This window comes from Erithacus rubecula (assembly GCF_903797595.1).
Source record: "Erithacus rubecula genome assembly, chromosome: 22".
Lineage (NCBI taxonomy): Eukaryota > Metazoa > Chordata > Aves > Passeriformes > Muscicapidae > Erithacus > Erithacus rubecula.
This window is the reverse complement of record NC_136674.1, coordinates 4,068,636-4,081,417: the sequence shown is the minus strand read 5'-3', so window position 1 is coordinate 4,081,417 and position 12,782 is coordinate 4,068,636. Positions and strand designations below refer to the sequence as shown.

At 61.1% G+C, this 12,782-nt stretch overlaps 1 protein-coding gene across 13 annotated transcripts in view; it reads right to left on the bottom strand.

Moving 5' to 3' along the window:
• Window positions 1-12,782, bottom strand: part of MYO18A (myosin XVIIIA) — a 36,813-nt gene that overhangs the window by 11,773 nt on the left and 12,258 nt on the right. For 2 of the 13 annotated variants that reach the window (XM_079325139.1, XM_079325141.1), the window contains exons 1-24: window positions 12,100-12,164; window positions 11,550-11,606; window positions 10,917-11,004; window positions 10,682-10,791; window positions 10,426-10,602; window positions 10,130-10,340; window positions 9,118-9,260; window positions 8,336-8,436; window positions 8,185-8,248; window positions 7,931-8,075; window positions 5,856-6,032; window positions 5,680-5,770; window positions 5,404-5,596; window positions 4,912-4,998; window positions 4,198-4,339; window positions 3,842-4,001; window positions 3,576-3,762; window positions 3,264-3,498; window positions 2,361-2,470; window positions 2,209-2,274; window positions 1,839-1,967; window positions 1,250-1,393; window positions 245-334; window positions 33-152 (exon numbers count right to left, since the gene is read on the bottom strand). In XM_079325139.1, the coding sequence (XP_079181265.1) occupies window positions 33-152; window positions 245-334; window positions 1,250-1,393; window positions 1,839-1,967; window positions 2,209-2,274; window positions 2,361-2,470; window positions 3,264-3,498; window positions 3,576-3,762; window positions 3,842-4,001; window positions 4,198-4,339; window positions 4,912-4,998; window positions 5,404-5,596; window positions 5,680-5,770; window positions 5,856-6,032; window positions 7,931-8,075; window positions 8,185-8,248; window positions 8,336-8,436; window positions 9,118-9,260; window positions 10,130-10,340; window positions 10,426-10,473 (2,643 nt within the window). In that variant the 5' untranslated portion in view covers window positions 10,474-10,602; window positions 10,682-10,791; window positions 10,917-11,004; window positions 11,550-11,606; window positions 12,100-12,164. Of the gene's footprint in view, window positions 1-32; window positions 153-244; window positions 335-1,249; window positions 1,394-1,838; window positions 1,968-2,208; window positions 2,275-2,360; window positions 2,471-3,263; window positions 3,499-3,575; window positions 3,763-3,841; window positions 4,002-4,197; window positions 4,340-4,911; window positions 4,999-5,403; window positions 5,597-5,679; window positions 5,771-5,855; window positions 6,033-6,483; window positions 6,496-7,567; window positions 7,589-7,930; window positions 8,076-8,184; window positions 8,249-8,335; window positions 8,437-9,117; window positions 9,261-10,129; window positions 10,341-10,425; window positions 10,603-10,681; window positions 10,792-10,916; window positions 11,005-11,549; window positions 11,607-12,099; window positions 12,241-12,646; window positions 12,740-12,782 lie in introns of those variants that run through there. The other 11 variants (XM_079325134.1, XM_079325135.1, XM_079325142.1 and 8 more) reach the window with 10 other exon arrangements.

Here is a 12,782-nt window from a genome sequence, read left to right as displayed (position 1 = left end):
GACACTGCGAGGCTGGGGAGGGGCACATTTACCTGCAGGTCCTTCATCTCCTTCTCAGCCCGCAGCCTCTCGGCCGTCTCAGCGTCCAGCAGCTGGGAGGCTGACTCGCCGGTGTTCCGCTCGTCCGTCAGCTCCGACGTCAGCTCTGTGATCTGGGGGTGGCAGGGGGAATGGGACCATGGGCTGGGGCAGGCTGGCATGGCATATGGCACCGTACCCCATCCCAGCAGCAGCAAAGACCTACCCTGCTCTCCAGGCGGTCGCTGTTGAGCCGCAGCTCGTTACGCTCCTTCTCCACCTTCTCGAGTTTGCTCTTCAGCTGCTGGATCTCTTCCTGCAACAGAGCGGGCGGTGAGGGAGGGGGCAGGGGAAGAGGCTGGCAGGGAGGAGGCTGGCAGCTCTCTGCCCCTCCCCAGCACCCCCCCCAGCGCAGGATGGGCAGGGTGGGGGCTCCCCGGGGCTGCTCTCCCCTGCCAAGGGCTGGGCAGGGACTTTCCCCAACCCGCTCCGCCGTCGTGCCGACTCCAACCCCATAAATGGTGTCGAAATGCCAGGCAGTCCCAGAAAAGCTGCAGAGGGGTACCCACATCCTCCAGCAGAGGAGGTGGGAGCAAATCCACCCATCAGCAGCTTGCTGGGTCCACCCAGCCCAGGTGGGGAGGGAGGGGGCCCACCAGGATGCCCAGGGACCACCAGCCAGTGCTGTGGAAGCATGTCTGGCTGCTAACACCTTCCTCTCTCTTCCTCTGGTCCCAGGACAGGCTGGGAGGGCAGCAGGGGGTCCACGTGCCCCTGCCCAGGTGTCCCTGGCCAGGTGCCTGTCCCCAGCAGGTCGGGGTGAAAGCTGAGCCAGGCAGCAGCTCCGTGCTCGCCGGGTGCACCAGTGTCTGGTTGCCGGTGCGAGCGGAGCCCCCGCATTTGCCTCTCGGCACACGGTTTCATTTCCATTCTCCACGCTTGTAATTGGGCTCAAGCAACAGCCGGCTCTCGGGATGCTAATGACATGCTGATTCGCAAATTAGGGAGCAATTCGAGCCTGGCGCTGACGGGGCTCAGGCAGACGTGGTCCTGCATCTCACCCCATTATGGGCTCCTGCATCCCAACCCACGGTGGGATCCTGTATCCCAACACACCACAGGATCCTTCATCCTACCCTTCCCTGGGTTTTGCCTCCCACTCCACTGCGGGGCCCTGCCCAGGACCAAGCCCTCCCTGCTCCATCCAGCATCCCCCAGCATGGATACCCACGTCTTTGCCACGGATCTGGTCCTCGGTGAGCTGCACCTCGATGAGGGGCCGCACGGTGGTGAAGAGCTTCCACCAGGGCCAATCCTTCACCCCTTTGTTCTTCTTGATGTTCTTCTGCACGCACCGGATGGCCAAATCCTGGATCTGTGCAGGGCACGGGGTCAGCACGGGGTGTGTGGGGTCAGCACAGGGCCACCAGCAGGGCAAAGTGGGGTGTGTGGGTGCTCAGCACCCCTGCCTACACCCCAGCATGCTTCCCTTCATTAGCATTTGTGCTAATTGCACCAGCAAATCTGCTGTTTGATCCTCTCCAGCCCCTCTAAACGAAGGTGAGGCACTCTTAAGATGCCTATTTTACACCTTCTCTAATGATAAAAGTCGGAGCTGAAGTGTGGCTTCATCCTCCCGCGGCGATGCCCAGCAGCCTCCCTGCCGGTTCCCCCTGGCCCCCCGGTTCCCCCTGGCCCCCCACGGCTCCGGGGGAGGCGGGAGGAGGAGGTGCTGGCCCAGGAGGCGCAGAAAGGCTGCACTGCCCATTTTAGGCGAAATTGTGCAGCAGAGCGGGGAGGGGAGAGTCACTGGGACGAACCTTTCTCTTCTTGAAGTGCTGCCGTGCCAGGAAGCCCCTGCACGCCGCCTGGAAAAGGGTGATGTTCCTGCTGGTCTGTGTGTCCCGCTGCTCCTCTAGCCTGGCCAGTGATCCAGCCCGGAAAAACACCTGTGGGAGGGGAGCAGGACAGCGATGGGTGCCGGCATCCCTCCGGCCACGCCGCCCTCCCACTGGTGAGGATGTGTCTCTCCCCTCTGCAGCCACTGGTCCTGTCCCACTGTGGGGTTTTATTCCCCAGGCATGAGGAATGCCGTGGGAGGGAGTGAACAGTGCTGCCCTTTTGCTGTCCCACCGTGCCATGACGCACAGCCCTGCCCACACCCACACCCGGTGGTGTCGGGCACCATACCCGGCTCAAGCCCATGTGGTAGCTGCTCTTCTCCAGGTCCAGTGATTCCAGGAGCTCCTCCACTGCCTGCAGGGAGGGAAAGGCATCAGGGCCAGGCACTGTGAGGTGCAGGGGACCCTGGACCACAGCAGTGACTGACACAGGGCACGTACTCGCTTCTCATCCACCACGATGTAGTTGCGCCCATGCTTTTTGGTCAGGTGTGGGGCCAGGACATCAAAGCGCCGCCTGAACTCCGCAAACACCATGTGGTCAGGGTAACCTGGGGAAGCAAGGGAGAACGGGGCTGTGTGGATGCCCAGGGGATGGCCAGGGACAGCCCCACCTGCCCTGGCATGCTGGGGCTCATGTTTTGGGAGAGCTGACGGGGTCATCCCCACGTGACACAAGCTCCCCATGGGTCAGGCATAGCTGGAATGCCCTCAGCCTCCCCAGGAGGTTTTCCTTGGCTACATCTTCCAGCAATTTTGGCTGGGATCTGAGGATTTTGGCTGTTCTCCTCGGGGGGAGAACAGCGACGCGTGTGGAAGTCCTGCCCTGGCTCCACTCTGAGCCACAGCCAACTCCTGCATTGGGCTCCAGCACTGAGCCTCCATGTCTTAATTAACGAGGAGGTATTGATGGGATCATTGACCCCAGCACGGCCGGCTGGCCATGGCCATCAATCCATGAGGTGTGCAGGTGGCATCGATTTCCAATCACGGCAGGAAGGGTCCAGCCTCCAAGCAATAAACCCCTGGCCGGGTGGCTGTCCAGCCAAAGTATCGATAAATGCTTTGCTAAGCACATCCCAGAGGCTCTTGTTGCAGCAGGACAGGGGCTGGATGCCAATGGGATTGCTTCCAGGAACCAGCGGCACCAGGGGAGACACCCAATTAAGGCCATGCCTGTCCCCAGTGCAGATAACAGCCCAGCAGGGGAGGGGGACAGGGACAGAACCACGCTGCAGAGAGGTTCCAGAGTTCACAGCAAGAGCTCTGAAGGGATTCCTGGGGGGTCTTTAGCTCTCCAGTGGGAAGATGCAGCCAGCACCTTTGTGCTGGTGCAGGGCTCACCTTGGCGGTACATGCGCAGGGCGTCGAGCAGGCGGGAGCCGCGCAGCTGGGCGCGCAGCAGGGGCACGTCCAGCTGCATCAGCCCCGCCTCGCAGTGCTCCGCCGGCAGCTCCAGCTCGCTGCCGCTCACCCGCCGGCACGGCGCAGCCGGGGGGTCCCCGCCGCCCCCCGCCTTGGGCAGGAAGCAGTGCACAAAGTGCAGCTTGGACTTCTTGATGCTGTCGATGAGGGCGTCCTGTGGGTGCGGCAGAGCGGGGTGAGCGGCGGTGCGCAGCAGTGCCCCAGCCAGATGTGGGGACTCCCCTCACTCACCACTTGCAGCTTGATCTGGATGCAGAGGGATTTCTTCTTGACGGCAGCCACGCCGGTGGTGAAGGTCTTGCGCATGCTGGTGGCCCGGCGCAGGGCCAGCTGGGAGCCGCCCTCCAGCCCGGCCACCGAGCCCGACAGCACCAGCGCCGAGCCGCCGCGCCCGGCAAACAGGCTGCTGATCACCTTCCTGCAGGGCACCGAGGCCGTGTCACCCCTCAGCATCACCTCCACCCCCTGCCACGCTCCCACCCCAGGATCCTGCTCACTTTTGGGACTCCTGCAGCAGGACAGAGGCGTTTTGGGAGGCTGGGTTGTGCTTGACGTAGTTGAGCCAACCTGTGGCATCGTACTCCACCCAGTTGGTCCCTGAGCTGTGTCCCAGGAGGAAGTGTCGGGGCTTGTCACTGGGGAGCAGAGGGTTGTGCCCTGCAGGGAAACACAGCACCAGTGGGGACCAGTCTGTCACTGGGGAACATCACAAAATCCCAGAATGGCTTGGGTTGAAAGGCACCCTAAAGATCATCTCATTCCAACCCCCTGCCATGGGGGCGACATCTTCCACTAGAGAAGTTGTTTCTGGTCTAATGGATACATCCTCATGGTTCCAGGCCCTTCTCCATACCTTTTTTGCCCCCTTCCTGTGGGCCATAGTAGGATAAGAGCCGTTCCAGCAAGGTGTCCTCGTTGCCACCTGGCTGCAGAGCCTCCTCCTCCAGAAGCCACAGCAGCCCCCGTGCCTCGTCTGTGCGGGCCAGAGACCGGACCTGCAGGGACACCATGCTGGCAGCCAGCCCAGCACACCAAGGTCCCCCAGAGCAGGGACATGGGGTGACACAGGGCACCCGGGCCACCCAGGGAGCATGCAACCTCACACAGTATATGAGAGGGCTCCTGATAGTGGAGACCCAGAAGAGAAAGGGTCCATGTGGGACATTCTGGCAGCACATCTCACTGAGGTGGGAAATGCAGTGCTGGGCTGAATACCAGCACAGGGATGGTGCCAGCAGCACCCCCAGCCTCTGCAGCCTCCTCCCCTGGGAACATCCTAGGGACTGGAGAACCTTGGGAACCCATAGACACTAGGGACCAGAGCACTTTGAGGACTGGAGCACCCCAGAAATCACACACAGTCTCCAGGCCCTCTGCCCACAGCACAAGCAGCTCCCAGGAAAAGAGGGGAAAACCATGCTGAGGGATGCACCAGGTATGTGGGCTGCACACACCCATGCTCTCATGGCCAAGCATTCAGGACAGTCCTTTTCCTTCCCCTCTTACCACCAAAAGCTGCCCATCTGCTGCCAATATGTGGCTGGAAGGAAGAGTGGAAGGTGCTTACCAGTGCCTGGTGTGAGGACTGGTCCACAGCAGCTATGGAGCCAGAGGAGCTGGGCTCAGCATCAGCTAGGGCGAGCTCTATGTTCTCCTAGTGAGGGGGAACAGAGACAGGTGAGTGCCCACACTGCAGAGTAGTAGTGATAGGAAGTGTGAGCCCATCAGGGTGTTGGTCTTGATGGGGTTTAGAGTGATGTTGAGTGCTAAGGGAGGACCAGGACACATGGAAGGATCCCCATGGGCTGTCAATGCTCAGATGGAGAAGAAGCAGTGACCACCATCACCACCACCCACAGCCATTCCACCACCTCCCAGCCCACAATCAGCACAGCAGTCCTGGGGAAAGCCCTGGGCACTGAACATTGTGTCACAGCTGCTTTGGTTGGACTGCCCAGTGACCACTGGGTAAGAAATCAGGGGGGACACACAGGAGATGTTCTCATGGGTATGGGAGGGGAGTGGAGGAGGTGATGGCAGCCCTGGGTGTCCCTGGTACCTCCTTGTATCTCTCCAGCTCGCGGGCAAAGGTGCGCTGGTGGAAGAGCTGCTGCAGGCGCTCCTGGGCGTAGTTGTGGCACAGCTCCTCGAAGGTGGCCCCCCTGCTCTGCCCTGCCAGCTCGGGGTTCTGTGCCCCAGGAGTGTCCACCACTGTCACAGAGCACAACGAGTGCTGGCTGGACTTCAGCGCCCTGGGGGGAGCACAAAGGGACACAGTGGGGTCACAGTGGGTAATGCCAAGAACCTCCCCACCCTGCTGGCCACCCCAACGTACCTGTTGAGGAGGGAGATGAGGAGTGTGAAGAGTTCAGAGTACAAGCCAGCTGCCATGGCCTCCAGGCACTCCAGCGCCGTCAGCTTGGGACCTGGCCAAAGCAAGCCTGAGTGTCCCCAGCCTGGCATCCCCTGGGGACATCTCCTGTCCCCCCCCTACCCCGTGCCTCACCCTACCTGTGCCACTGTCCCCCAGAGGAGACTCATCAGGGCCCTGGCGGAAGGAGGTGGAGCGCTGCAGGGTGCCCTTGGGCTGGTGCTTGAAGATGGCAGAGGAGAGCTCCTCCAGGCTGCAGCCCAGCAGGTAGGCGGCTTTCTGAGCCCACTCGTGACGGGCAAACTGCTTCCTCCCAGCTGAAGGGTGGAGAAGGGGGTTCAGGGCCAGGCAGGGCACCCCCAAAAATGGGGAGCGCTTCCACACAGGACTGAGATGACCTTAGGGACCCACAGAGTAGGTTGGGGATGATGGGCACAGTGGGACCACAAGTTTTGGGGTTTGAGGAGACAGAAGTGATTGAGGTCTAAGAGGACATAGGGATGAATGGCTTTGTGCTGCTGCAGGGCTGAGCCTGGAGCCACACTGGTGTGGAGCATGGACCCCCTGCCACCACTACCCAGGGACCTCTGAGCCAACCCAGTCGGGGACACGTCCCTGCTCGGTGGCACAGCCACAGTGCAGCCAGACAGACACGGGGACACGGGCGCTGGGAGCAGGTTAATGGTGACACACAGGGACACGGAAGCGGGACGAGGGTGGCACGGGGGAGGGGGAAGCCAGAGACACGCGCGGAGAATGGGACTTTACCTTCGTCGGCGTCTGCATTGCAAAGGGCAGCATGCACCATGCGAACAGAGACAGGGGTTAGAAACAACGGCACGGCAATCGCGGGGACGGGGACGCCCTCCTGCCACCGCGCAAGCCCCGCCCGCCCCCTCCCCAGGCATCGCTGCAGTGACAAACCGTGACAGACGTGGGGGACCCTTCCCCTTGAGCCCCCCGCACCATGGGCAGGGCTGGGAGCAGCTCAGCTCTGCCCCAGAGCACAGGGAGCCACTTTTGGATCCAGCCCAAGGCCAGGGAAATTGTGGGGCTGGTGCAACTCAGCTGGCTCTGGACACTCCCAGTGTCCACAAGGCACAGGGGAGGCTCCAGCAGCAGCAGCACAGACCTGGGGGTGGGATGCCCCCCCGAGCAGGATGCAGCAAGGCTCCCCCCACCAGCAGGATCTGGGGTTCTCCCCATAGCAGGCTCCCATGGAGAGGCTCTGGAGTTGCATGAGCATCCCGCTGTGGTGGCTGCAGCGGGGCCCTGCTGCCCTCTAGTGCCTTGAGAGCACCCCATGGGCTAGCACTGCACCCCAAGAACAGCCCACAGGCCAGCCCTGCACCCCCAGTGTGCATCCAGACCCCTCTGGTCTCTCCCTCTTCATCCCCAGATCATCCTTTCCCCCAGGGCTGCGAATTCCCTGGGTGCAGCCACCAGCTCCAGGTGCCCATTTTGAGGGTGACATGCCCAGCTCTCCTGCCAGCATGCAGCACCACAGGGGCTTCCAGCACAACAGGTAGAAAGAGAAAGCCACAGGGGGAGAAGAGCAGCCCCCAAAGCCAAATTTGCCATCCCCAGGAATGGAGAGGAAAGCTGGTGCTGTGGGAGACTCACACCCATGGTGAGTGCTGTGTGCTACGGCAGCCCTGCCCCATATCACCAGTGGTGCTGACAGGACTGGGTTGGGACTCCTCACGAGCAGCAGGCAAATTTGGGGCTGCCAGGACCCAGCCAGGGTCAGAGTTGGTCCCAGCACACCAGCAGCATCCCAAGCCCCCATTTCAGCCCCCAAATCAGCACTGCATGGCACCCCCCAAAGCAGAGCCCTCCCCACTCCCATTACCAGCTCCATCTGCCAGTGGCTCTGCAAGGAGGATGGAGGGAAAGGTGTTACACCAGGAATGGGGGACACACCCCGACTGCCTCAGCCCCACCCAGGCCCCCACTCCCCCAAGTTGGCAGGGGCCAGCCCAGGGTCTGGGCACTGTCTTCAATTCTCACCAGTTAATGAGACACCTGACTATGGGGACAAAACTAAGTGCCCCAGAGCACTCAGGGTAGCAGGGTACCATCTCTCAGCTGATACAGCCTCCTACCCTCTCCCCCAGGGCTTGGCCGGGCTACAGGCTGTTTAAAAGCTGCCTCTGGAACCCCTCCCACCTATCACTCTCAAATTTCCCCTCGTTAATGGCTCCCAGCTTGTTACCTTTGGTTGCCCCGGCAGCTCCCAGGTGGTAAATGGCCCCCAGGATGAGCCAGAAGGCTTTCTGCTCATCTCCTGAGATGCCCATCACCTTCATGGCTGCCAGGAGCTTGCCAAACTGCTGGGTTGCCTTCTGCTTTTCCTCTGGCTGTGGAAAACAACAGAAGCCATTGGTCTGGGAGCCCAGCTCTGCCTCCTCCTGCACCCAAACAGGCCAGAGACTCCCATCTTCCCCTACAGCTCCCCAAGGCAACGACCTTGGAGGGAGGCACGATGCCGAAGACATTGTTCTCTGCCAGGTGGTTGAAGTGAAGCTCAGTCCTGCAGGGACAAACACCATGATTGGCCTCATGGGGGATGTACCAGAGACCCCCCAAGGATGGAGGCCATGCCCTCCCCCCAGCTCACCGCAGGGTGCTGTCAGAGCAGGCCAGCAGGTAGTAGAAGACATTGAAGGTGGCCTCGTTGGCTGGGCGCCGGGCCACACGCAGCTTCTCCAGCAGCAGAGTCTGGCAGAGGTGGGACATTGGGAACTGTCACCAAATGCCCCACTCCCTCTGAGACCCCCCAGCCCACCCCAGCCACATCCTTGCTGCCTGCCCAGGGTTCTCACATAGTTGTGAGTGTCTCCCTCCCACTGCAGGGCACCATGTGAATGCAAACATCACCCAAGCAGCCCATGAGCATCGAGCATCTCTCCTTGGTAATTGCTACTACAAGAGCACAGAGTACATCTGGATTTTAAGGGCCCTGCTGTTATCACAGCAGGGAGGTGTCCAGAAAACACATCCCCTGATTTTGGGACTAACTCAGCAAGGACAGGGAGCCCATCTGATCTGGGTGTGAACAAGGATGAGAGCAGGATGCCAGTGCTGCAAGCATGGCTGGGGATCTGCGGCAGAGCTTGCAGTGTAGGAAACACCAGGACAATCATGGAATAGTTTGGATTGGAAGGGACCTGAAAGGTCAACGAGTTCCAAATGAGCAAGGACACTGTCCCCTATCCCAGGTTGCTTCAAGTCCTGTCCAACCTGGCCTTGAACTCTGCCACGGGGGTTGGGGCAGTTACAGATTCTCTTGTCTCATGGACAACACTCCCATGAGGATGGACTGGCTCTCACACCACAGAGAGCCACGCTGGTGAGGATGGACCATCTCCCACTCTGGGGGGGCCACCCTGGTCCCCTCACCTGTACAGAGGCAGAGGCCACCTGCCCAGCCTGGTCGAAGTCCAGAGAGATGATCTGCGAGAAGCGGGTGGCGTTGCCGTTCATGCCAGTGCTGCTATTGCCAAAAGCCTCCAGGATGGTGTAGAGAGCCTGCCACTTCTCCACTGCAGGAACAGAAGCGGGGCAGTGCAGGGGCTGTGCAGTGGGCAGGGGGGCCAGAGCTGGCCAGGCAGGTGAAGCTGCTCCCTTGCACCGCCAGCAGCCCCCAGGAGCACGGCAAAGGCGCCGGTGTGACATGGTGACACGCAGTGACAGCTCGTCTGGCGCGTGTCCGGCCGCTGCCGTGTGCGTGGGGCTGTGACTGCAAAGCCAGGGGCGTGTGCAGGGATGGTGGGAAGGATGAATCAGGAAAACCTTATAAATATGATTGCCTAGCAAAGGATTTGGAGAATATGGAAACCGTAAGCGACTGAGAGGCTGGAAAGCAGCAACGTGTATGTTCGAAGGTCTTCTCCCTTTGTTAACATAACGCCAGTTGCTGCAAATACCAAAGAGCCAGCAGAGACCCTCTCCAGGCATGACAGGAAGGGTCCAAGATAAGGTTTAGAGATAAGAAAGCAGTAAAACATAGTAATGTAGAGATTCCTATAGGTTGTATGTGAATGTTAGAGAATTTGTATTTCGTACTAGATTGGTTAGTGGAAATTAGAATATTCAACATAGAAGAAGATTTATTGTGTTATAAATGGGAAAATCGTGCTCTTACCTCTATTACTTCGCTCCCTTACTTCGTTCTCTTACTTCCCTCTCCTATCTCTTAGAATTCCTACTACCCCCCATTCTCTTTCCACCCTGCTCTGAGCTGCAGCTGGCATCTCCCAGCAGGGGCCTTTATACTCACACCCTATGGAATAAACTGCAAACTTCAGGACCAGAATATAGAGAACACCTGAGCTTGTCCTGACCACCATCCACGCATCAAAGCCCCCACGAAGGCAGGACAAAGGGACTCCACACCCAAAAAGGGACTCACCAGAGAAGACCTTGCCGGTGCTGCCGGCGATGGTGGCGAGGTACTGGACCAGGTGCTGGCAGTTGGTGGTTTTGCCGCTGCCGCTGGCGCCCAGCAGGACGATGGCCTGGTCCTGGCGGCTCATCAGCATGCTGCGGTACGCCGCCTGCGCCACCGCGTAGATGTGCGGGGACGTGTCCTCCCTGCGGCACCCCTTGAACATGTGCATGACCTGACGGGCACAGGGAGGGGGAGTGGGGTCAGCACCCTGCCACCCCCACGGCACAGTGCCAGCTGCTCGTCCCCTCCGCTGTCACCTTCTCAGAGTACATGGAGGGTGAGCTCAGCGGGTTGATGATGACCATGGTGGGCCCGGCGTAGGTGTGCAGGAGGTTGCCGCCGTAGCGCTGGCGCAGCGTGTGCAGCGTGCTGGACTCGTTGAGGTACAGGAGGCTGGCGAGGTCCTCCACACGGTCACAGGACGGGGGGTTTGCCTGGCAGCGAGGTTGAGACGGGGTGGGTCAGGCAGGGAACGGGGATCTGCCCTGCTGGCCCCCCGCCCCGCAGCCCTACCTTCTCCACATCGTCCTCCTCCACCTCCAGGACGGCTCCATCGTGGTCCAGCTTCACCTTCACTTTGCCCTCGGGCAGGGGACTGCCTGCCTCTGGCCGCAGCTGGCTGCCTGTGAGGGGCACGGGGCACTCAGAGGGGTCGTGCTGCTGGCCCCCAGGGACACCACAGTGGGGTCAGGGGGGAGCACAGTGCCACAGGAAGGACAGGGACTGTCTCAGCAGTGCCTCTGCTCACCCAAGGAGAAGCCATCCCTGTGCACCAGCCACACCTTCTCGGTCTCGTACCAGGCCTCCTCGGCTGCTATCTGCTCCTCCGTCTTGGCCTGTGGGACAGCAGATGTGGAGAGGTTGTGGTCACCTGCCCCCTGCTCTGTCTCACCCCCTCCCCTCATCCCTGGGGCTGAAGGGAGAAGGGCTGACTGGCCACAGGACCATGTGCTGGACAGCCAGGCAACCTCCACAAGCCACAAACCCTCCCAGCACATGTCTCCAGTTTGCCTGCTGGTGACCCCAGTGGGTGCAGGGCTGCAGACAGCACCAGGGCACTGTCACAACTTGGGGCAGACATAAGGACACAGTGACCCACAGGAACATTCACTATGGCCACCTTGGGCGAGCTCCCAAACCACTGCCCTGAGAGCAGGCACCCACACCAGCCACATGTCAGGATACATGGGATACATGGGACATGCTATGGGACATGGGACATGCTGCAGGGACATGCTGTAGGGACACTGGAGACAGAGGCACACACAGGAGGCACACAGGACATGGCACAGGACTCTGACATGGGAAATGTCAGGCTGGAGGCCAGCACAGTGGGAATGCCCCTGGCACAAGGAGAGCAGGACGAGCCCCAAAGCCAAACCTGAGCTGCAGCAGGGACGGGGCCAAGGGGAGCTGCCGGCGCATCGTCCGCTGGACCCTGGCGAGGCCGAGAGACGGCGGTGAAGGCGAGAAGGGCTCAGCCCTGCCCCGCACACAGCACGGAAGGAGGCGAGGGGAGCGAGCGGGGGCAAAGCTCCGCTGTGCCAAACCCTGCAGGTGCCACGGCCACCACTGCGGACAGCGGGCTGGCAAGTCCAGCGCAGTGCTGGGAAGGACACTGGCCACGAGGCTGTGCTGCCAAAGCCCTGGGGCTGGGAGTCACTGCACTGACCCCGCTCTGAGCTCTGCCAGCACCACGTGCCACAGCTGCTTTGGCATGAGCCATGCATCCTACCTACGCCAGCACTCTGCCCCTTCACACCCTGCTCCACACCCCTGCCCGCCCTAGTTGTGCCACCTCCACTGAGGGCACCCTCCTGGGATGTCTGGACTCCCGGCATGACCTCGCTGGGGAGGGGAGAGGCGCCCAGCCCCGGCTGCCCTGGCCCCGTGGCAGCCCACGGAGCAGGGTGGGATGGGGAAAGCCTTACGCTCCAGCACGAGGCGCGGGCGCAGACGCCAGCCCAGCGGCACACAGAGGATGGCGGGGGGTCGCTGGTGGAGGCAGAGGGCTCCTGAGGACGGGGGTACAGTACCTGGCTGGGTGCCGAGGTGGAGGCGGGGGGGTCCAGCTGATGGCAGCAAGGAAGGAGGAGAGAAAGAAGAGAGGGGGTGAGAGGCAGAGAGCAGAAGCAGCACCCTGATAAGTCACAAGGCCCCAACATGGCCATGATCACACAGCACCACCAGGACATCATCCATCCCAGCCACCACAGTGTGCCTGGGCCCCTACGGGAATGCCAGCAGCTCCCCATCCCCAGCACATTAGTTTGGGCAATGATCTCCAAACCCACCAACAGCCCTGGTCATCATTCCCTGCTGCCAGTGTCACCCAGAGATGGATCATGGGGTTGGCAAACAGACACAAGGGTACAGTCACTGTGTGCAGAGCACACGACGTGTGGGGCAGCCACACGCTGCCCGTGCCTCCCCGTCCCTGGGAAGACGACACGCAAGCACCAAAACCTCTGGAATTACAGAACTGGTGAAGATCCTCTCCAGCCGGAGCTGCGCCTCCTCAGATGGGCTCAGCAGGGACGTGGGGCCAGGGGAAGCAGGGCCAGGGGCAGCCTGGAGGCAGAGCACCATTAGCTCCAGGCCAGCTGCCCCACAA